The following is a 24,921-nucleotide window of genomic DNA, read 5'->3' on the forward strand; positions in this document are numbered from 1 at the left end:
AAACCCAAACTCTTAACGCTATAAAATAACAAAGAGGCTTGAAACCTGAAACACAATCTTCTAGTTATCTTTGTCTTCATTTTGAAACATGGGAGTCAAGGCTCTCAAACTCAATTGCTTATACTTCAGAGTCAAAGGGGTCAACATAAATGAGGGAAGCAGGTGACAAAGAGGATGACAAATGGCCCATCTGCTGAGAGCAGCCAGCAGTTAGCAACAGCAAACCGCTACAAAGCAGAGGGGAAAACCTAGTGTTGCCCAAAATCTGGATTTATGTGTGCAACCCTGTGATTTTCAAACAATACAACTGATTTTGAAGATGCTTTTTAAACATCATCTGGGCCAAACAAAACACCTCCATGGACCTAATTTACCTGTGGGCTGTCACTTGGAGACTCCTGTTTCAATCCCTAACAATTTTGGTGAGGAAAAAAAAAATCCATCAAATCACTGGCAATAAATAATTGGCAATATTCACATTTCATTGCAGGTGTTTATTTGGCATCCATTTGATCGATTTTTTTCTTGTTCTTTAGTATTCTTCCCGGTTACAGAAAATTCTTTTATGTTTAAATATTTATTTGACTATGCCAGGTATGAGTTGCAGCATTTGGGATCTAGTTCCCTGATCAGGGATGAAACCTTGGCCCTGTGCCTTTGGAGTCCAGAGTCTTAGCCACTGGACCACTGGGAAGTCCCCAGCATCTGTTGGATTCTCTTTGATTCTAAAAATCTTGAATCCCTGCCTATTCCCCCACACACACCGCTGAGATGTTTAGCTCAACCTGTTTCTTCATTCATGTCTTCCTGCTGCAAAGTTTACTTTTGGTCAGGTAGAAAATGACCTTGCTGGTTCTATTTATTATTTAACAGAATTCAGTCTCAAAATCCCTGTCATATTCTATAATAAAACAGAGAGCAAAACTTAATCGGCTGTAAATGTACAGTAGTTAGCATTCACCGCAAATGCTAATATTTCGAGAATGCCATTTCTCTTCTTGGCCTTTTGACCAAGTTAGTTAATGGACTGAGACTTGGGAAATAATGGAAATGATTTAAGCAGAGAACGTCCCAAGCATGCATCATGCTGCATATTTGTACAGTGAAAGCTGCACCAAGTCAGCCCAGCACACGGCTTTGCCAAGAGCTTAACCACCAGCGAGGACTCTAATGACTCTAACAAAAGGTAGAATGGGAAAGACTAGAGATCTCTTCAAGGAAAATTAGAGATATCAAGGGAACATTTCATGCAAAGATGAGCACAATAAAGGGCAGAAACAGTACGGACCTAACAGAAGCAGAAGATATTAAGAAGAGGCAGCAAGATTACATAGAAAAACTATACAAAAAAGATCATGACTGAGATAACCACGATGCTGTGATCACTCATCTAGAGCCAGACATCTTGAAATGTGAAGTCAAGTGGGCCTTAGGAAGCATCACTATGAACAAAGCTAGTGGAGGTGATGGAATTCCAGCTGAGCTATTTCAAATCCTAAAAGATGATGTTGTGAAAGTGCTGCACTCAATATGCCAACAAAGCTAGAATACACAGCAGTGGCCACAGGACTGGAAAAGGTCAGTTTTCATTCCAACCCCAAAGAAAGGCAATGCCAAAGAATGTTCAAACTACCGCACAATCCTACTCATCTCTCACACTAGCAAAGTAATGCTCAAAATTGTCCAAGCCAGCCTTCAACAGTACATGAACCACGAACTTCCAGATGTTCAAGCTGGATTTAGAAAAGGCATAGGAACCAGAGATCAAATTGCCAACATCCACAGGATCATCAAAAAAGCAAGAGAGTTCCAGAAAAACATCTACTTCTGCTTTATCAATTACACCAAAGCCTTTGACTGCGTGGATCACAGTCAAAACTGTGGAAAATTCTTCAAGAGATGGGAATAACAGATCACCTGACCTGCCTCCTGAGAAATCTGTATGCAGGTCAAGAAGCAATAGTTAGAACTGAACTTGGGACAACAGACTGGTTCCAAATCAGGAAAGGAGTACATCAAGGCTGTATATTGTCACCCTGCTTATGTAACTTATATGCAGAGTACATCATGCGAAATGCCAGGCTGGATGAAGTACAAGCTAGAATCAAGACTGCTGGGAGAAATATCAATAACCTCAGATATACAGATGACACCACCCTTATGGCAAAAAGTGAAGAAGAATTAAAGAGTCTCTTGATGAAAGTGAAAGAGGAGAGTGAAAAAGTTGCCTTAAAACTCAACATTCAGAAAACAAAGATCATGGCATCCAGTCCCATCACTTCATGGCAAATAGATGGGGAAACAATAGAAACAGTGACAGACTTTACTTTGGGGGCTCCATAATCACTGCAGATGGTGACTGCAGCCATGAAAATAAAAGATGCTTGCTTCTTGGAAGAAAAATTTTGGCCAACCTAGACAGCATATTAAAAAGCAGAGACATTACTTTGCCAACAAAGATCAATCTAGTCAAAGCTATGGTTTTTCCATTAGTCATGTATGGATGTGAGAGTTGGACTATAAAGAAAGCTGAGCACCAAATAATTGATGCTTTTGAACTGTGGTGTTGGAGAAGACTCTTGAGAGACCCTTGGACTACAAGGAGATACAACCAGTCCATCCTAAGAGAAATCAGTCCTGAATACTCCAAATACTTTGGCCACCTGATGTGAAGAGCTGACTCATTTGAAAAGACTCTGATGTTGGGAAAGGTTGAAGGTGAGTGGAGAAGGGGACAACAGAGGATGAGAGGGTTGGATGGCATCACCGACTCAATGGACATGAGTTTGAGTAAACTCCGGGAGTTGGTGATGGACAGGGGGCCTGGCGTGCTGTAGTCCATGGGGTCACAAGGAGTCGGACACGACTGAGCAACTGAACTGAACTATTTCAATCACCAGGTGCCAAAAACTACCTTTCAAGTATTTCTAGCACCAGATTTTCTTACAATACTACATAATTAAAATTGAATGCCTATGGATGTGAGAGTTGGACTGTGAAGAAAGCTGATCGCCAAAGAATTGATGCTTTTGAACTGTGGTGCTGGAGAAGACTCTTGAGAGTCCCTTGGAGTGCAAGGAGATCCAGCCAGTCCATTCTAAAGGAGATCAGTCCTGGGTGTTCTTTGGAAGGACTGATGCTAAAGCTGAAGCTGCAATACTTTGGCCACCTCATGCGAAGAGTTGACTCACTGGAAAAGACTCTGATGTTGGGAGGGATTGAGGGCGGGAGGAGAAGGGGATGACAGAGAATGAGATGGCTGGATGGCATCATCGACTCGACAGACATGAGTTTGAGTGAACTCCGGGAGTTGGTGATGGGCAGGGAGGCCTGGCGTGCTGTGATTCATGGGGTCGCAAAGAGTCGGACACGACTGAGCGACTGAACTGAACTGAACTGAATACGTATCTGGGCATCCCTGGTGGCTCAGTGGTAAAGAATCCACCAGCGAATGCAGGACACATGGGTTTTCGATCCCTGGGTCAGAAGGATCCCCTGGAGGAGGAAATAGTAATCTGCTCCAATATTCTTGCCTGGGAAATCCCACAGACAGAGGAGCCTGGTGGGCTACAGTTCACGGGGTCGCAAAGAGTCACAACTTGGCAACAACAACACATATTTATGTGGAACGCTTGAATCCTATGATTGTAAAGAATATTCAAGTCCTCAAGTACTTATGTAACACTTAGGTCCCTGACCAAAAATGCTAATCATATATACTAATCAATGGGCTAAGACCCTGAAACTCATAAATGAGGCACAGATATTATTGTCTACAATCTTTGCCTTCAAATTCCTTCCTCTCAAAGAATATATCTCACACAGTTTCAGGGATTGCAAAAGAGAGTGACTGCTGCGGCCAGCCCATCTGTTAGTACTTGGTAAAATTCCGTATGCACCCTCTTCCCTGGCTACCCAGTAATTCCTCCCACCCATCTGTATATCCCCAAAATTCCAGAACAGCTCCAGACAGGGACATGATTATCACATGGATTATCACCAGTGCATTTTCCTTGTTTGTTTTGTTTCTGTTTTGGGATGGTGGAGAGCAAGAACAATCTAACTGTCTGACTAAGCGAATGAAGAATTCACCTGTGATGGGCATTCACGATGGAATATTCCACAGCACTGGGAATCTTGGTTTGTTCTTCATTCACTCTCAGGAACTAACTCGTGAAAACTCTCTCCCACTTGTATCCCAAAAAACTAGGATGACAGGCCTTGGGAAATTTTGCTTTTGGATAGAAAATATCCTGTTGCATTCAATATTCACTCACTCTGTTAATCAGTGTGTCAGGTACCTTGTGAAACAAATGTAAGACCCCTGTGCCTATCCTGCTGGAATTCTTGCCTAGAAAGGGATACACACACAAATCATGCTCATACACAATGATAAAGGCCACAAAGTCATGTATACCTGTGCAGGGCACGTGCTGGAACTCACCAAGGAGGAGAGAGTGCCCTCCTCCCCTCAGTCCAGCTCCACTGACTCAGAGAGGACCCCACAGCCCTGGAGGTGTTCCAGCACTCACTTCCTCCTCTCTCCACTAAGAGAAAGGGACAGGAAAGGAGTAAAGGGACAAAGCATTAAATACTTAATCCCACTAGGGCACTATAAATTATAAAAAGGTATGGGAGATAACATTAACACATTAATGGTTGACAATGGTTAATAAGTTAATGATTACTCAAGGAAGCATGTTTGCTTAGCCACAAAACCAGGCAGGCTTACTTAGCAACAAAATTCATAAGCAGAAGCATGAGACATGCCCCTAAACAATCAACCAATGGTAGCATGAGACCCACGTCCTGCCCAGTGAGCTCAGTAAGTTAATGATTCCTAGGACAGGCTTTCTACACATGAGAAGGAATGCTTTATGGAAAGGCGACATTTCATAGTGAAATACCCTCACTGAACAGAGAGACCTGAATTACTTTTTCCATAGTGTCATGACAGTCCTGGCTTGACCATATAAGGCCAAGAAAACTCTCCTGCCCAAACTGGTCAAAGAACTGATGATGGAAGTGTGATGGCTATTCAAGAATGAGGAAGAAGGCAGTCTCTCCCTCCTCCCCACTTTTCCTTTGATTATAAAAGTGTAGCCCACTAAGTTCGTGGGGCATGGCACCCTCTCACCTGCCTGGCTGGTAAGCTTCCCAAGCATCCTATTCTAATAAATCACTCCTTATCTATCACTTTGTCTCTCGCTAAATTCTTTCTGTGCTGAAACATAGAGGATGGGAGATTTTCAGAGCCTACTGAAATGCCACCAAATGGTTTGAAAAGGGGCATGAGGACTCAGCAGAAAAGTAAGCCACCTGTCATCTGATCTCCCCCACCTGCTAGAAGTGCAGACCGACATGACAGATGTCAGGAATGGAGATTCACTACTGGACACCTGATGCAGGGGTGTGGGGAGGGGACTGGTACGATGACAACTTTACTGATGCTCCCCCAGAACTAGTCACACATAAGCTCCACGTCCCAACTCTGCCAGATGGTGCAACTGATTTCACTTCTGCCTGCTGCTGTTCCCTTTTCCCACTGGCCCGAGGGGAAGATCACCTCTCTGGACCCCTGACATCACGATAGAGCAGCTTCCCACGTGACCAGCGAGTCACTTCCCTGGGGGGAAAGAGTTCTCTGAGGAGGCTGCAAGACGCCTGTGCTACCTGCCACCCTTTCCCACTTAGCAGACTTGTGAAGGGCGGGGAGGCTAAGATGCAGTTCCCAATGCTCACAGAAATTCCTCATCTTTTTTTGTGTCATGGTGACTCTACAAACTTCCTCTCAGAATACTGTTAATGCATGAAATAAAACTCACAAGAGGGCAAAGGAAATCAGTTATATTAAAATGCTCTAAGTTAAGAGCCCAGGCGGTTTGCAAATACCAGGTACGACATGCATGTGTGTACAGACATGTGCTGCTGCTGCTCAGTTGCTCAGGTGAGCCTGACTCTGTGTGACCCCTTGGACTGTAGCCCGCCAAGCTCCTCTGTCCATGGAATTCTCCAGGCAAGAATACTGCAGTGAGTTGCCATTTCCTTCTGCAAGGAATCTTCCCAACTCAGGGATCAAACCCATATCTCCGACATTGGCAGGTGGGTTCTTAACCACTGAGCCACCAGGAAAGGCCATATAGACATGAAACAGTTCGTAAAAATAAGCAGAAAGCAACATACAGTTCCCACGCCAGTCCCTACAAGTCCGCGTCATTTCACCCTAACTCACCGGTTCATTAACATGCTCCTGGGGGCTTCCAAGCTGGCACATGTTATAGGACGCCCACAGAGAGAAGTTCGAACTCCACCCTTGAGTCTGAGCTATGAGGAGACATAAATCACTCTACCCACCACACAGGCCATGTTCTGAGCCTCCAGAGGTGTGGATGGAGCAGGGAGAGAAACACTCTCACGGGCCAGGCAGGAGAGTCAAGACATTTACCCACCTGGGACTGCAACCACCAGAACAAACTGGCATCTCAGCTGAGACCCACTAGCCACAAATGACAAACGAGTAGTACACCTCACAGCCTCATTACACCTCCAAGTTTGAAAAATCCTTAGCAGAAGATCATTTAGACGTAGGTTTCCCAGCTAAAATGAGTAAGACTGTTTTGAAAAGTGAAAGTCGCTCAGTCATATCCAAGTCTTTGCAACCCCGTGGACCATACAGTCCATGGTATTCTCCAGGCCAGAATACTGGAGTGGGTAGCCTTTCCCTTCTCCAGGGGATCTGCCCAACCCAGGGATCGAACCTCGGTCTCCCACATTGCAGGAGGATTCTTTACTAGCTAAGCCACTACATTCTACTAGTAAGAATAAAGTTTACAGTGTATTTCCAATCAGACAGTGGTTGCACTGCTGATAAGTCTTTGATTATGAAAATGTAGACCCAACATAACATTAAATAGGAAGTCAAAGTCCTTTTAAGTCAATTTCTATTTTTTCCATTTGATGCCATCAATGCATGCTTGAAAAATGAGCTGCACACAGTTGAGGGACATCTATTCAACTGAGTCAGTCACTGGTTCTAGGATGAACATAAAGACCCAAAAGAATCCGACCCACCTCCAGTGAACAGAGCTGCACACTGTGAACAGCAAAGATCATCTAACTTCTGTGTTTAAAAGCTGCAGAAACTGAGGTCAAGAGATGAAACTTGTCATGGTCTATGCAGCTGGTTCCTGCCCATGTCTGGAAGAAGAGCTGGTCTCCTGGCTTCCAGGATGGCAGTCCTCTCGCTGCTAACAGCTTCACAAATGCACTCTGTTTAAAATATCCTTATCTGTAGAGCTGTACTGTTTACATGATTGGACATCGTTATTTTAACTCACTAATTCAGACTAATTAGTGTGGGACTTGGGAGCGATTGGGGGTAGGAGGAGACGGGGACGACAGAGAATGAGGTGGCTGGATGGCATCACTGACTCGATGGACATGAGTTTGAGTGAACTCCGGGAGTTGGTGATGGACAGGGAGGCCTGGCGTGCTGTGGTTCATGGGGTCGCTAAGAGTCGGACATGACTGAGCAACTGAACTGAACTGATCAGTCTGGCTTACTAAAGTGCCTAAGTCTTCTGAGAATAAATCTATGATTTTATTATTTTCAAGTACTCTCGGCAACTTCACCTAGGTTACAGGAGGAGAATTTATAATGAGCAGTATTTTTTTACCAACTCAAAATGCATTTCAAGTACATCATCTACAGAAATTAACTCAAAATGAATCACAGACCTAAACATCAAGACTAAAATTAAAAATACATTTCATAGAAAGCAAGCTTTGTGACCTTGAGTTAGAAACAAAAGATATCAAAAGCATGGTAGCTAAAAGAACAAACTGGTAAATGGAATCTCATCAAAACAAAAAACTGCTTTTCAAAAGGCACTGCTAAGAGGATGAACAGACTGGGAGAAAATATTTGCAATTCACTTATCTGATGAAGGAACTACATTGAGAATATGTAAAGAGCTCTCAAAATTCAATATTAAGAAAATAACCCAACTTTCTAAAAAATGGGCAAATGATTTGAATAGATACTTCACAGATACACAGAAAAGCAAACAAAAAGATGCACAACGTCACTGGTCATGAGGGAAATGCCAATTAAAACCACCATGTGATATCACTGCTCACCTAGTAAATGGGCTAAAATTAAAAATACATGCCAAGTGCTGACAAGAATGTGAAGCAACTAAGACTCTCTTACTCTGCTGGGGGGACTGTGAGCCGGTAAAACCACACTGGAGAACAGCTTGACTGTTTCTTGAAAAGTCGATCATACATCTACCATATGAACCAGCCATTCTGTTCCCTAGGAACTTCCTTAGGAGAAATGAAAGCATATGTTCATATAAGCACTTGTAAGAAATGTTCACAACACCTCTACTTGTAATAGTCAAAACTGGAAACACCCTCAAATGTCCGCCAATAGGTGAATGGATACAGTGTGTGACATAGGATGGGCTACTATTCAGCTATTAAATGAGCTACTTCGAGAACAAATGTACGGACACTAATGGAGGAAATAGGGATGCGATGAATGGGAGATTAGGACTGACATAAATACACTACTGTGTATAAAATAGATAACTAATGAGAACCTACTGTATAGCTCAGGGAACTCTACTCAGCTCTACAGTGGGCTTCCCTGGTGGCTCAGTGGTAAAGAATCCACCTGCCAATGCAGGAGACACAGGTACGATCCCCAATCCAAGAAGATCCCATATGCTATGGAGCAACTAAGCCCATTGCCATAACTACTGAGCCTCTGCTCTAGCGCCCGGCAGCCACAACTACTGAAGCCGTGCGCCCTACAGCCCTTGCTCCCTAACAAAAGAAGCCACTACAGTGAGAAGCCCTTGCACTGCAACTAGAGAAGAGACCCCACTCGCCACAACTAGACAAAAGCCCGCGCAGCAAGACCCAGCACAGCCAAACATAAATAAATAAAACTATTTTTTTAAATACTCTGTAGTGACCCAAATGGAAAGGAAATCCAAAATAGATGGGACATATATATGTGTATGAGTGATTCACTTTGCTGTACAGCAGGAAAAATATCACAGTATTGTAAAGGAACTACACTCCAATAAAAATGAAAAGAAATGAGGTACTGATGCATATGACACCCCAGATAAACCATACAGCAACTATGAAAAAGAAATCAAGCAAAAAAAGAATAGATCCTGTATGGTTTTACTCAAACACGATTTCAGAAAATGGAAAGTCATCTATAATGGCCAAAAAGATCAGTGGTTGCCTGGCCATGGTGCAGGTAGGGGCAAGAGGGATTGATTACCAAGGGGCACAAGAAAACTTTCAGGAGTAATGGGTATATTCATTATTTTGATCACCGAGATTGTTTCCATGGGTATGTGTGTGGGTGTATATTTATATACATATATATTATGTATGCTAAAAGTTACCAAATTGCACACTTATACAAAGTTTCCTGCACACCAATTACACTTCAATAAAGCTGTTCAAAAATTTTTTTAAATATATTAAGTTCCCAATGTAATACCCAACTATGCACTATTTAAACCTCATGAAAAAGCTTTGAGATAGAGGGTGCAGTCCCATTGCCAGAGAGACTGAATAATTGTTTCAATAAATAACTCACACAGCTAGGGCTTCATAGAGCCAAAGCACAAGCATTTTTATTTCTTGTTAAATAAATGCTTTCAAAGCTCTTGATATTTTTTAAAGGTAACTTTAACAGCTCCCACTGTTTTACACTATTTATTTGCTTAGCAAATCTCCTTTCATAGAGAGAGCATGGGTAAATGTCAACCCCATCATTTCAGGATCATCGCAAATTCTAAAACTAATAGGGTTCAATTTAAGGTTTCAGTGACTTAGAGAAACAATCCAGGTTCTGACGTGTCACACAGCCAAGAGTCACCAAGTCAGGCTCATTGGAAACAAACTCAAGATCAGCACAACATACAGTAGAAGATACAGGCTCCCACCTGGAGAAATCAAACACCATAATTTTTCTTCTGGAGAATAAACACACACACACAGACCTGGCAACTAAAACGCTGAGCTAGCCATTGTGTGGATGTTTCAAATTTCTAGATGTCCACTAACTAGAAAAGTATTCAGTGTTACTTGCCACTATCTCGCTTTATATACAGTGAATATTTCCTATTCAATAGGATTGACCAGTAATAGCTCAAACACACAGAATCTCTTCAAATAGAAGTCACTGGTCTCCACTGGTTGGCACTTTGGAAATTGGCTCAATGACTACAGGACATCTGGGGAAGGTCAGGTAAAGAAAATAGCAATAAATTCATGCCTATGTCTCAAATTCAACCAGGCCTTTCAATGGTTCTCTTGAAAGAAATGACTTTCTGGACCACCATGCCTTGCAAATGCTTTCCCAACAGCAAAGCTTAGGACTATGTTTGGCTTGAGGGCAGAAGACACACACATTTAACTTTGTGCCAAGTTCAATCTGTTCAAGTTCCCCTGTCATACACATACCTTGATTGCTGTTATTTACTTCTAGCCTTTTAGCAAGTAGTTATGCAAGAATTAGTAACAAACTATAGAAAGATGGCCCACTGGTAGAGTCTTTCATTTTATTTCAAGCCCATATTACTTTTCCCTGAAATAAAGTTTTCTACTCTTTCCCTTTCTGAATCCCTCACTACCTGTTCCACAACACATTGCGAGTGTGCTCAGTCATGTCCCACTATTTGTGACCTCATGGAGTATAGCTCTCCAGGCTCCTCTGTGGGGTTTTCCAGGCCGGAATACTGGAATGGGGTGCCATTTCATCCCCCAGGGGATATTCCTGACTCAGGGGTTGAACCCACGTCTCCTGCATTGCAGGCAGGTTCTTAAGCACTGAGCCACCCGGTCAGGCCCTCACAGCCCAGTTTAAATTGATTGCAGTTTTTATCTGATTTCAGACATTCCTCAAGACATATGCGCTGACAGCACGTGGCATAAGAGTGGGAAAGTTTTTAACTATTGTACACCCTCTCTTCTCTGAGTGAATTAAAGTTTTAATAGGTTTCTGAACACCCTTTCAATAATATTACTATCACCATATGGGCCAAGTTATTTCCAGCATTCAAGTTACACCTAGAAAAACATAAAACCTCATTTTCTTCCCATGCCATCTCTACCCTCCTGATTCTTCTTACCAAATGATTTTGTTTTCCTTATACAAAAGATTCTGGTTTCCTTGGACAAAGCCAACACACATGTGAGATCTTGGGCTTTTTAAACCCCCAAGTGTAGGCTTTGTTTAGGTAAGTTCAAAGCTATGGCTTGAAAAAAGAAAAAGGAGCTTTCTTCTCAAGGGTAAAGAGAATCTTTTGCCTAACTACCCAGAGAACTCTTCAAAGGCCTTGGGTTGCCTCTTCTGCCTCAAAGGCACAAAAATGCATCAGGAAAAAAAAGCCTGCTCTGCCACCTGCGGGGGGCTCACAAGCTCATTTAAGGACCTGAAATTCTTTACTCCCCTCTCTGTGAAACACCCCTTCCTCCCCACAAAAAACAATGTGAAGCATGCTCATTTGTCAGATATTTTGCCAAGCTGACCTTGTCTGTGGCACCAGGGCTTGAACTTGCAGCTGAGATGAGAAGTCAAATATTAACACCTCATATAATTGGTTCCTTTTTCTTCTTATGAACACCGAGATTAAGATGAGCCCATCAAATGGCACCGGAAAAAAATAATGAAGGGTCCAAGGGACGTCAATGGAATCCCTCACGCTACGAGCTCTTAGCATCCAGGAACAGTCATGCCAGTGCAAAATAACCAAATATTCTCACAGTCCTTCCAAAGAAGTGGAGATGGAGGTCATCGCTCCAGGGAGCAAACAGACCTCTCTTCAAGCCTGATTGTGTGCAGTGAGCCTGAAATGGAGACTCATCACCACTGGGATCAAACTGTAGCGTGACAAGAGCTTGAGTCAAACCTGTGATTTTTTTTCTTCTGAATGAGTGGTTCTGATACTCACCAGGAAACTATTAAATAATATAATTGCCTGGGCTCCACCGTGCAAGATTCAGATATAACATAGCTGTGGTGGAGCCTCTCTGTTTTTTCATGTAAAGGGTCCCCAGAGAAATCAAGTAAGCATCATCACATGGATACCCTCTTTACTACCAAAACGTGGGCTTTGGGGCCATTCCAGAGTCCTTTTCTGGTTTATAAAATAGAGGATATTCCTGTGGAGTTGCCTACATAGAAATATACCCATACAGTTAAAGAAGTAACCATTCACTGGGGGCAGGGCAGGAAGATGAAAACAGTTACAGAAGAAACCACATTAAATCTATATTGTTGGACTTCACTCAAGTGTATAAATACCAGTTATTGGTCAAAATTAACTTCCAGGGACTAACTTTAAGACTTAATGACTGAAGCCATCACATACACACACACACAGATACACATATACTATCTTGCCATTTTTCTTTTCCTAAAAAAAAAAATACACTCTTGCAAGGAATGATCATATAGGCAGTTCATCAGGAAATGCAGGCATCTTTTCCACACTTTATGAAGGCTACACACCGCACTTACCTGGTACTTAACCTAAATTTAGAAGCAGTCATTCAAGAAAAATTAAAGAACTAAAACTAAAAACTTAAAAAGAAATTAAGTGAACAAAAGGGAGATAAAACACTGTGCCTGAGGATTGACCCATGAAAATACAAATAACTCGTAATTCTAATCTTTCAGAAAGTAATGCTAAGACTCAATTCATTCCCCTTCACTAAGCAGATTACACTGGCCTCTGGCTGTGTGTAGCTACTGAGTGCTTAGAATGTGGCTTGGGCCACAGGTTGAAATAATCATATTTGGGTGTATTAGATTAAATAAAATATATTCCCGTTTCACGTGTTTCTTTTTACTTTTTAAACGTGATTATATAGAACATTTAAAATTACATACGTGGCTCTCCTTTCTCTACTAGACAACATCTGCATCAGGCTAGAATACTGCTTCTTGCTGTTTAGCTCTTCTAAGCCTTGCCTGCCCCCTCGTGTCAGAACTCTGACAATGCAGACTAATTATTTTTCAAATATCTGTATTATCTTTGAAAGAAATGTTTTACAGTAAATGAGGGCTAAAGTAGTCATTCCAGTCAAAATCATCAGCAGGGTTCCTATAAAATTTCAGGTATTATAGGGGACAGAAACATGAGCCCAAATTTAGGTGCTGCCACTTTTCAAACAATTTAACCAAAGTTGAAAACAACACAAGGCACCCAAGTCCAACATTTATATTCTGCAATTATCCTGCATCACAGAGAAAACAGAAAACCTAAACTTACATAAATGTAAACATCACAGAACCTCTATAAAATGGAATGCCCTCATAAGGAGAAGGCAGTTTTCAATAAAGATGACCAACATTTACTGAACATTCACAGCACAAACACAATTCTTAGCACTTTCCAGACATGAACTGACTCCTCTTTACAACTCCTTAAGGATGACTTTTACTGTTTATTATCTCCACTTTCCAGAAGAGACTGAGTCCCAAAGAGATTTTGTAACCAGCTCAAACATGAAAGGAGAGCAGTAGCTAACCTGAACCCCTGCTACTTGCTGTGCAAGAAGAAACCCCACGTCTCTGGCCTAGGATCTCTCGTCTTCCACCAGCATCCAGGAAACCGACAGGCTGCCCCGTGACCTCGCAAGGGAGATTAAGCCTCAGACCCGTCACAATTCTTGACACAGCTCCCCATCAGTGAGGTGCCTCCCTCTACAGACCTATCTGAAGGCCAAAAGGTAAAAGGACTCTCAGCATTCCCTGGGGTTGCTCTGTCCCCAACGTGGTGAAATCCTGCTTGTTAGAAATTCCTTTCTTCTTTTCTTAAGGTTGAGTGAAACACCAGTCTTCATCAAGACATTGTCTTCATTACAGTCAGCTCTTTAGAACAATGAAAAACAAGCATTTTCTCTTGTACATGATAAAGCTTCAAATGTTATGTCACTGATTATATCCCCCACCCATACTGAGTCCTCCATTATTCCTTGAAAGTTTCCAGACTCCTGCTCATTCTAAATGCCTCGAAACATGAAGACAGCTACCATTTACTGAGTGTTTACTATGTACTAATCCCTGGTGGCTCAGAGGTTAAAGCATCTGCCCCCAATGCGGGAGACCCGGGTTCGATCCCTGGGTCGGGAAGATCCCCTGGAGAAGGAAACGGTAACCCACTCCAGTATTCTTGCCTGGAGAATCCCATGGACGGAGAAGCCTGGTAGGCTACAGTCCACGGGGTCGCATAGAATCAGATACGACTGAGCGATGGAACGGACGGACAGAATCCTTTCACCTACTTTCTCATTGAGTCAGTAAATGATCCCATAAGGTAGGCAAGTACATCATTCTATTTTTACTGATAATGAAGCAAGTTCAGAGAGATTAAGTGACTTGGACAAGGTCACACAGCTGGGAGGCGGCAGAACCAGGCTTATGCTTCACTGAAGACCCGCCTGTGCTCTGCTGCCTCATTCTCAGTTGCACTCCAGTTTCTCAGGGCCTTAACACCAGGGCACAATGTATTAAACAAGAGACTTTACACCAACATGGACTACATTAAACAGCAGCCAGGCACCACGGCATCTGCAGGAATTAAATGTGACCAAAGCCATTCACATGTAAAGCTGTCTGGAGAAATGGGACTATTAAAATGAAGCTGTAAACCAGCAGCACCCAAGTTTCCGACACTCTCAGCTATATGGGAAAAGTAGCTATGATTCTGTCTTCAAAGGAGAAAGTTAAAGTGTCTAAATATTCATTTTTAGGCTCGCTTGTGAAGGACAGGGAAGCCTGGCATGCTGCAGTCGCAAAGAGACAGACACGACTGAGCGACTGAACAACAACAAAATATACCCAGGGATAAATCTCCAGGATGTAGGATGTTTTGTGTCCCAAACTCATCACGTGGACCTCGAATGAAACTGTCACAAACATCCCTACATGGTTAATTTCAAAGGACTGAAGTCTGAAACTGTCAGCATCTGTCCTTGGCATTACATGTGCTGCCCTCTTGTGGGGAAATGACGTTACAGCACAGTGGCGGGGAAAGGGTCGGGGGACAGGGAACAAAAGGACAAACTGCTACTTGAAGAAATAAGAGAGTTAACTCTGGCTTCCTTTTAAAAGAATGTAACCGACCAATGGCCCAGGCACCGTTTCTGTGGTTCGGGGCTACAGACGCCCAGGCGGTCTCCTTTGTTGTTGTTCAGTTGTTAAGTCGTGTCTGACTCTTCGCGACCCCAAGGTCTCCTACTCAATCACTGTGTCAGGTAGAATTTTAAAAAACAACACAGGTGGCCGTTTGTGTTTTCTAATTCCTTAAAAACACTACCTCTGTACTCTAGTGGAAGATGATCAATGCCTTAAAGAAAGATTCCCACTCCCTGTTCTGCGGAAATTGGGTGCATTTTTGTTTTCTAACACTTGAACTAAAGTGAACTTCAGTCCACACCTAACACCCGATCTGATAAGCCCAAATCAGGGATGGGGTCCCACCTTCTTCCCCTCTGGCTCTGTCTTAGAGGGATGAGCGGAGACAGGATTTGAAAATATCTCCTTGTTTATACACAACCTTCAGCAAGTTGTTCTAATCTGACCCATTAAAAGCATCCAATAAACTTCCAACTAGGGTTTCCTAGGGCCACAGTTTCTTTAATTGGCCAGCACAAACCACAAAGCTCTTGGGACAGTGTCAGGAGTCCTTTTGGACACAGTACACTGTCTTCTGCATTTAACTCTCTAAAGCTTGTTCCCACTCTCAGGCTGTTTCAGATACACACAAAGACCTGACCAGAGTTTCTCAAGTCTGACCCTTGACTTTGTCATCAGGTGAGCACAATTCTGGGAAGAAAATCCACGTGGCCACTGTAAGGTCATTAGACACATTTACAACACCTGCCTCCCATCACCACTTCCCTCCCCATCTCTCACATACACACACACAGCCAACTAGAATACACAGCCTCGCTAGAACCGTTGGCAAAGGAAAAGCAGGAAGAAACAAGGAAGTGATAGTCCAGGTACTTGGAGTCCTCAATTTATAAAGAACTCTCACAAATCGACAAGTAAACAATACAGCCAAGACAAAAACAGATAATGGATAGGCTAGCACAAGGAAATGGAGAAGGCAATGGCAAGCCACTCCAGTACTCTTGCCCAGAAAATCCCATGGATGGAGGAGCCTGGTAGGCTGCAGTCCGTGGGGTCGCTAAGGGTCAGACATGACTGAGCGACTTCACTTTCACTTTTCACTTTCACACATTGGAGAAGGAAATGGCAACCCACTCCAGTGTTCTTGCCTGGAGAATCCCAGGGACGGGGGAGCCTGCTGGGCTTCCGTCTATGGGGTCACACAGAGTCGGACACGACTGAAGTGACTTAGCAGCAGCAGCACAAGGAAAACAAGTAGTCCCCCAGCACAGAGTCTGCAGTCAAAGAGCTGCAAGTCAAAACAATCTGACAGTAGTTTTCATTACCATATTCACACATCAGTAAGACCTGATAGCACCCAGAGTTGATGAGGGTGTGGGGACAAGGGAGTTATCATACTATTACTGCTGCTGTAAGTTTAAGTTCAGAAGTTTTGGAGCGTGCTTGGCACTACTAAAATCTTTCTTTCTTTCTCTTTGGCTGCGCTGAACAACATGTGGGATCTTAGTTCCCAGACTAGGGATAGACCCCGTGACCCCTACAGAGGAAGCTCAGACTCTACCACTGGACCACCAGGAAACTCTCTGCACTACTGAAATCTTAATGCGGTTGTCAGAGGATGCAGGACACTCACCAAAAACCATAATCTCCTCTCGGACCTGGGCCCCCAGCTAGGGTATGTTTCCCAGCAGCCCCTGCAGCAAGGTGTAGCCATGGACACTCAGCTGCAGCCAATGGCAAGAGAGGACAGGTCAAGGGATACTGCCAGCTTCCAACCCGGTTCATCATCACCTCCAGGTGTACCCTCCCCACCCATTCCCCTTCTAGCTGGCTGGAATGAAGATGGCTCCAGAAGAACCTTTGAGGACACATAGCTTCCATGCCCTGCGGTTCCAAAAAGGCCACAGTCGAGGACAGCCAGTTGACATGTTACCTACTCAGCACTCGTGAGCAAGAAATACAACTTCTTTTGTTTAAGCCATTACGTATATTTCTTTGGTCTATGTTTAACAGGAATTAGCCCACTCTCACTAATACACTTGCTGTGTGTGTGCTCAGAAGTTTAGTCGTGTCTGACTCTTTGCAACCCCATGGAATGTATCCTGACAGGCTCCTCTGTCTGTGGGATTCTCCAGGTAGGAATACTGGAGTGGGTGGCCATGCCTTCCTCCAAGGGATCTCCCTGACCCAGTGATCAAACCTGCTTCTGCATCTCCTACACTGGCAGGTGGATTCTTTTACCAACAATGCCACCTGGGAAGCCCCACTAATACATTTCCGTGCACTTTAATTCAACAATTCCACTACTAGAGATTCATCTGAAGTCAGGACATATATTTGAAAAATATGACAGACAACAAGATAAATGTCCACCAAAACTGGGGGTGATCAAATAAATGAGAGCACATCTGTACAACAGACAGTGATAGAAATCTGCATGCACTCAAAGACCCCTTAAACTCTATTGTTAAATGGGAAAGAAAATCAAGATAAAAAACAAAGTACAGAGTGAGATATCTGCGCATACACATGTACCAGAATACACATTCCTTTTTCTGGAAGGATAGGTGTGTGCATACATAAAATCTGTAAAATAATATAGAAAATAAAGATGACTATATAAAACAATATCTAGACGGATACATGAAATTGTCAACTTGAGTGGGCCAGGGGACACCTAGATATCTGCCTAAACATGACCCCTGAATATGTCTGTGAAGGTGTTCCTGGAAGAGGTTAGCATTGGAACTGGGAGGCTGAGTGAAGCTGATGGCCCATTGTGGGTGGGCCTCATCCAAGCGCTTGAGGACTTGAAAAGAAAAAAGCAGAAGAAGGTGGAATGTGTTCTTTCCCTGACTGCTGAGCTGGGACACTGACTGTCTCCTGCCCTCTGGGCGCCTGGACCCCAGGCCTTTGGAAGGCTGGAATGTACACTGTGTATGTGTAGGGTTTCCCTGGTGATTCAGTGGTAAAAGAATCTGGCTGCCAAACAGGAGATGTGGGTTCAATCCCTGAGTGGGGAAGATCCCCTGGAGAATGAAATGGCAACCCACTCCAGAACTCCTGCCTGGGAAATCCCATGGACAGAGAAGCCTGGCGGGCTACAGTCCATGGGGTCACAAAAGAATCAGACACAACTGAGCAACTAAGCAACAACAATATGTGTATGTATACATATCTTATTAGTTCTGTTTCTCTGGAGAACCCTAATAATCAATAAAAAGTAAACAGGATATCTTTTCACACCTGCCTGTTACTGTCTGGAATTTTTAGCACCAGCAGAAAATTATATAACTGATTCCATGGTGACAAATGGGCAAAATCAGCCTATTAATAAATATTCATTTAGCACCCATTATATTCCAAGCATCAAGGACACAGCTTAGGAAACCCATGAGGGAATAAGACTTCACAGTAGGATTCAGGAGCCTTCTGCTGCTGCTGCTGCTAAGTCACTTCAGTCGTGTCCGACTCTGTGTGACCCCATAGACGGAAGCCCACCAGGTTGCCCCCTCCCTGGGATTCTCCAGGCAAGAACACTGGAGTGGGTTGCCATTTCCTTCTCCAATGTGTGAAAGTGAAAAGTGAAAGTGAAGTTGCTCAGTCGTGTCCGACCCTTAGCGACCCCACGGACTGCAGCCCACCAGGCTCCTCCATCCAGGGGGTTTTCTAGGCAAGAGTACTGGAGTGGCTTGCCATTGCCTTCTCCGTCAGGAGCCTTCAACTGCAGTTATACAAAGAGTATGGGCAGATCACACGGACTTTGCCAGTGTGATTCCAGACCACCGCAATAAAGCGAATATCGCGATAACTCAAGACACGTGAGTTTTCTGGTTCCCCAGTGCATATAATAGTTATGTTACTGTAGTCCAGTAAGTGTGCAAAAGCATTATGTCAAAAACAGAATTCACATCCCTTAATTTTAAAATACTTCATTGCTACAAACGCTAACCATCATCTGAGCCTTCATGAAGTCATAATCTTTTTGCAATGGTCACATCAAAGATCACGGGTCAGACCATAACAAATAAATAATGGAAAAGTTTGAAATAGTGTAAGGGTTACCAAACTATGACACAGACCCACAAAGACAGCAAACGCAGTTGGGAAAAAATGGAGCCGATAGACCTACTGGATGAAGGGTTGCCACAAACATTTGATTTGTTAAGAAAAAAAAAAAAGCAGTAGAGTGCAAGCAAGAAGCCAAGAGCAAAAAAACAAAGCACACCTGTACTTCTGCAAAGATGGTTCTTCATATACAGCCTGCAGCCCCAGGGAGAGAACAGAGCTCCCGTGGGCAGGAGCCCTCCTGACTGCTTTGATGGTTACTGAGACGAGGGGTGAGGCATATATATGGAATCTAGAAAGATGGTACAGATGAACCTATCTGCAGGGCAGTCAAGGGAAGGCAGACGTGGAGACTTGTGGACGCCGTGGGGAAGGAGAAGGTGGATGAACTGAGAGCAGCATGGAAACGTACACACGACCAGATGTCAGGCAGACAGCCAGGGGGCCTTTGCTGTACCACACAAGAAGCTCAACTGCACACTTTCTGACAACCTAGAGGGGTGGGATGGAGTGGAAGGTGGGAGGGAGGTTCAAGACGGAAGGAACGTATGTATACCTATGGCTGATTCGTGTTGATGTATCGTAGAAACCAATACAACATTGCAAAGCAATTATCCTCCAATTAAAAAAGCAAGGGAGTTCCAGAAAAACATCTATTTCTGCTTTATGGACTATGCCAAAGCCTTTGACTGTGTGGATCACAATAAACTGTGGAAAATTCTGAAAGAAATGGGAATACCAGACCACCTGACCTGCCTCTTGAGAAATCTGTATGCAGGTCAGGAAGCAACAGTTAGAACTGGACATGGAACAACAGACTGGTTCCAAATCGGGAAAGGAGTACATCAAGGCTGTATAGTGTCACCCTGCTTATTTAACTTATATGCAGAGTACATAATGAGAAATGCTGGGCTGGAAGAAGCACAAGCTGGAATCAAGATTGCCAGAAGAAATATCAATAACCTCAGATATGCAGATAACACCACCCTTATGGCAGAAAGTGAAGAGGAACTCAAAGGCCTCTTGATGAAAGTGAAAGAGGAGAGTGAAAAAGTTGGCTTAAAACTCCACATTCAGAAAACTAAGATCATGGCATCTGGTCCCATCACTTCATGGGAAATAGATGGGGAAACAGTGGAAACAGTGGCTGACTTTATTTTGGGGGGCTCCAAAATCACTGCAGGTGGTGACTGCAGCCATGAAATTAAAACACGCTTACTCCTTGGAAGGAAACTTATGACCAACCTAGATAGCGTATTAAAAAGCAGAGACATTACTTTGCCAACAAAGGTCCATCTCGTAAAGGCTATGGTTTTTCCAGTGGTCATGTACGGATGTGAGAATTGAACTATAAAGAAAGCTGAGCGCCAAAGAAATGATGCTTTTGAACTGTGGTGCTGGAGAAGACTCTTGAGAGTCCCTTGGACTGCAAGGAGATCCAACCAGTCCATTCTAAAGGAGATCAGTCCTGGGTGTTCTTTGGAAGGATTGATGTTGAAGCTGAAACTCCAATACTTTGGCCACCTGATGTGAAGAGCTGAATCATTTGAAAAGACCCTGATGCTGGGAAAGATTGAGGGCAGAAGGAGAAGGGGACGACAAAGGATGAGATGGTTGGATGGCATCACCGACTCAATGGCATGGGTTTGGGTGGACTCCGGGAGTTGGTGATTGACAGGGAGGCCTGGCATGCTATGGTTCATGGGGTCACAAGGAGTCGGACATGACTGAGCAACTGAACTGAAAAATAAATTAATTAATTTTAAAAGATGAGTGATGATAGGTACTTAAATTCCAAAAACAAAATCAGGAAGAATCCCCCAAAAGTCAAAGAGAAACCAAAGACCAAGAATCCAAATAAAATCACTGAAAGAAATCCATGATGAAAATTTCATTTCTTGAGCAAAACTTTTGAAGGTTTAGCTCAGACTTCTTACCCTCCCAGTTACAGTTGAGTCTTGGCTTATAGGGAAAATACTGCATCTCTTGTGTTCACAATTCTAATTTTAATTTAGATTTAATTCAGATTTTTTTTTTTTGCTCACGTATAACACATTTTATTACCAAACTGCACCTTCACTTTCACACAGACATCCTATGGTCTCACCTTTTCCAAAGTTAAAAGATTATGGTATGAAATGAGGATTGCCAACAAAGATGAAGAATTGAAGGGTCAGTCATGGCCCCTGTTTCCCTCAGATTTAATCACTGTTGATCACAATCTCAAACCCAGTTTTGAGAAGTCTGGAATGTGCTGGTGCTAACCCGCCCCACTGAAATGTTCTGCTTCTGTACTACACTGACTCTCTACCTGCAACCCCAGAAAAGAGATGTGTATTAAAATAGGCAAGGCCGATGACTTCCAATACCCTATTCCTGAGAGTAAGCTCACCCAAAGATACACAGCATAATAACCAACTAGCCCTGGGCACTTTCACAGCAGTCAAATGGCATCGATTTTACACTGATCTATTACAATTGCAGTCATTATTTTTCTTGTCTTCTTGAAACCATCGCTTAAGGAAAATTGAATTGTGAGAGAGTTTCAAAACTTCAGCCTAAAGTTAAATCTTAGTCCTAAATTATCAGAATAACTACTAAGGGGAAACCTTGACCTGCCACATATCTGAGAATGAGGCTATGTGACGAGCACACTTTCTTCGACACAGACTTTACAATTCTGACACATACACGGCTTAGGGTTCAAGCTTCACTCTTTCACTAAAAACTCAGAGCAGGCCTGGCACTGCCACACCTCCAATTACTGAAGCATTGACAGTAAATTAATTGTTTAGTAATGAGTTTGCTGACAAATATGAATTATTCAGAAAAACACAATTCACTGGGGAGTTTTCAAATCTGTATCTCTTTAAATGTAGATGTAAAAGGGAAAGGTGAAGACAAATACAAAATACACACAGAGAAACTTAACTGATTATTTTGATCTGTCTTTAGAAATAAGCGGAAGGACAGACATGGGTCTCACTAGAAAGTTATCAGAATGCTTCTCTAAAACTTCACACACGTTCTAGTTTAGGCCCTGTGCAAAAGTTACCACCACATTTTTTCTTCCTTTTTCTTTTTAAATCATTCACCATCTTTTCCTAAAAGAACCCTATTATGTGCAAACTGCCTTCAGTGTTCATTCAAGTTTACCAATAAAGATGTTCTGCCTTCAAAGGAAGCTGGACTACATAAGCACAAAATGCTGCTGGGTTTCCAGGATTCTCTGAGAAAAATCACTTCCAAAGAATGGAAGTGTACTCAGGAAAAAGAAAACCTGGAGAAATCTTAAAAAGATATCTAGAACAAGTCTCTTTAAGCATCAGACCGTCAAACTGCTGTACCCTGCTGTATTTCATGCTTCCTCTGGTTATTTACACACCATCCAAGGCTCCTGTCAATTGCCTGTGGCTAAAATGTGGGCTGTGACGTTTGAAGGGTTCTATAATTGATCTCAGTGGCGCATGATGAGTTTAAAGGGCTTACCTGTGTGTCCCCGGAGATGCTGGCTGGAGGCGGACATGAGCTTACAGCACACGATCAGCACATAGGCCAGAAAGAGCCAGTGAGACAGCAAGACGGGCCTGGCACAGGCTCTCATCCTGGAGGGAAAGCAGGAAGCAGGTCAGCGACGGAGGGTGGCGAGAGACTCTGAGCAAACACCATCCTTAAAAGGCGCAGAGAGCAGAGGAAGACGCTGGGCAATGCACCTCGACCCCACCTCACCAAAGAGACTAGAGGCCAAGCGAACCTTACATGCACTGTGCATTCGCTCAGTTTTCAATACACACCTTTTATAATTAAAAGTTTTTCAAGTTAACTACATGCCTCAGTGAGAAGCCTGAGTGGCCCTGATAGAACATGGGGGTTATATTTTATAGCACAAAAGTTAAAAAGAAACATACTTTAAGCAGGATTCAAATAAAAGATATTTGGTTTCTGCATGTGAACGAAACCTCAGAAATTCACACACCAGGCCTGAGGACTTTCCCCTGGTTTCTCTGACTGCATATTAATGCCCTTTGGCCTAGAATACTGGCTGAATAGTTTATTAATCCAATCTCAGAGTTTGACGAGAACATGGGCAACTACAGATAAATATATAAACAACTTCATATAGATATCAATAGATAAATGGATAAAGATGAAATATCATTCAGCAATGAGAATGAAGAAGGAAATCTTGCCATAAACAAAATTTTAGATGGACCTTGAGGGATGTGAGAGTTGGACTAAAGAAAGCTGAACGCCAAAGAATTGATGCTTTTGAACTGTGGTGTTGAAGAAGACTCTTGAGAGTCCCTTGGACTGCAAGGAGATCCAACCAGTCCATTCTAAAGGAGATCAGCCCTGGGTGTTCATTGGAAGGACTGATGTTGAAACTGAAACTCCAATCCTTTGGCCACCTGATGCAAAGAACTGACTCAATGGAAAAGACCCTGATGCTGGGAAAGACTGAGGGCAGGAAGAGAAGGGGACGACAGAGGATGAGATGGTTGGATGGCATCACCGACTCAATGGACATGGGTTTGGGTGGACTCCGGGAGCTGGTGATGCACAGCGAGGCCTGGCGTGCTGCAGTTCATGGGGTCACAAAGAGTCAGACACGACTGACTGAACTGAGGGCATTACTGCTAAGTGAAATAAGTCGGATCAAGACAAATACTGCATAATCTCACTTTTATGTAGAATCTAAAAAAGACAAATTCTGAGAAACAGATTAAGTAGCATAGTGGTCACCAAAGGTTGAGGGTGAGGGAAGTCGGGAGGTATTAGTTAAACGTCAAATCTCCCAGTGACATGATTAACAAGTCTGGGGATCTAATGTTGAGCATGGTGATTACAGCTAATCTAATAACACTGTCCCATATACTTGAACGTTGCTAAGAGGGTAGATCTTAAATACTCTCATCACAAGAAAGAAACAGTAACTATGCGACAGTAAGAAGGTGGCAGCTGATACTATGGTGGGAATCATTTTGCAATTGATAAACATACTGGATCAATATAATGCACATCTCAAACATACACAGTGTTATGAATCAATTACATCTCAATAAAAACTGGGAAGATATATATGAATGGACAGTATCCAAACAGTTGCTCAAAGACAATTCAGTTTACAAATGCAGCTGTGTGGTCTATTCTAAAACACTTCCCTTTCCAAATAAAAAGAAAATAGCTAATATGCATTCTACTTCCTTTCCTAACTTTCTGCCTTTTTCAATCTCAGACAGCACTAGATTAACTTTAGTCTGCTCTTTTTTTAATTAACTTTTTCAAGCAGAAGTCCAAGCTCTGGGCATTTGAAACTCCAGTAACAGTGGGTTCTGCCTGCCTTCAAGGATAATAGATCCACCACAGAGGATCAAAGGAACTCCCTTTCCATATACAAGATGTATAAACACTCACGGGCAGATAATAAAGACATGGCCCGTGGATTCCTGTTTGAGTTACACTACAGGCAAAGCTTCTGAGGAAATCCTGAGAAGGGCCTAACAAGCCCATGACTGCCAATCCCACAGGGTCTCAACCAGAACCCTGACTCCATGCTCAAGAGGAAGTGCAGCCTTGGGGACCCAGTGGCCACACCACACTCCCAGGAGCAGACACTGGCCTCTCACAAATGTTGAAAGATCTTGTATTACCACTGATTTGAGACTCAGTATGAC

At 43.1% G+C, this 24,921-nt stretch overlaps 1 protein-coding gene across 1 annotated transcript in view; it reads right to left on the reverse strand.

Moving 5' to 3' along the window:
- TAFA4 (TAFA chemokine like family member 4) overlaps positions 1–24,921 on the reverse strand; it is a 125,305-nt gene that overhangs the window by 97,090 nt on the left and 3,294 nt on the right. The window contains exon 2 of the mRNA XM_055413363.2: positions 22,736–22,851. Coding sequence (XP_055269338.2) covers positions 22,736–22,851 — 116 coding nt within the window. The remainder of the gene's footprint in view (positions 1–22,735; positions 22,852–24,921) is intronic.

Source organism: Moschus berezovskii, chromosome 24 (assembly GCF_049115385.1).
Source record: "Moschus berezovskii isolate FMDL1 chromosome 24, NW_MosBer_1.0, whole genome shotgun sequence".
In the NCBI taxonomy this organism is placed as follows: Eukaryota; Metazoa; Chordata; class Mammalia; order Artiodactyla; family Moschidae; genus Moschus; species Moschus berezovskii.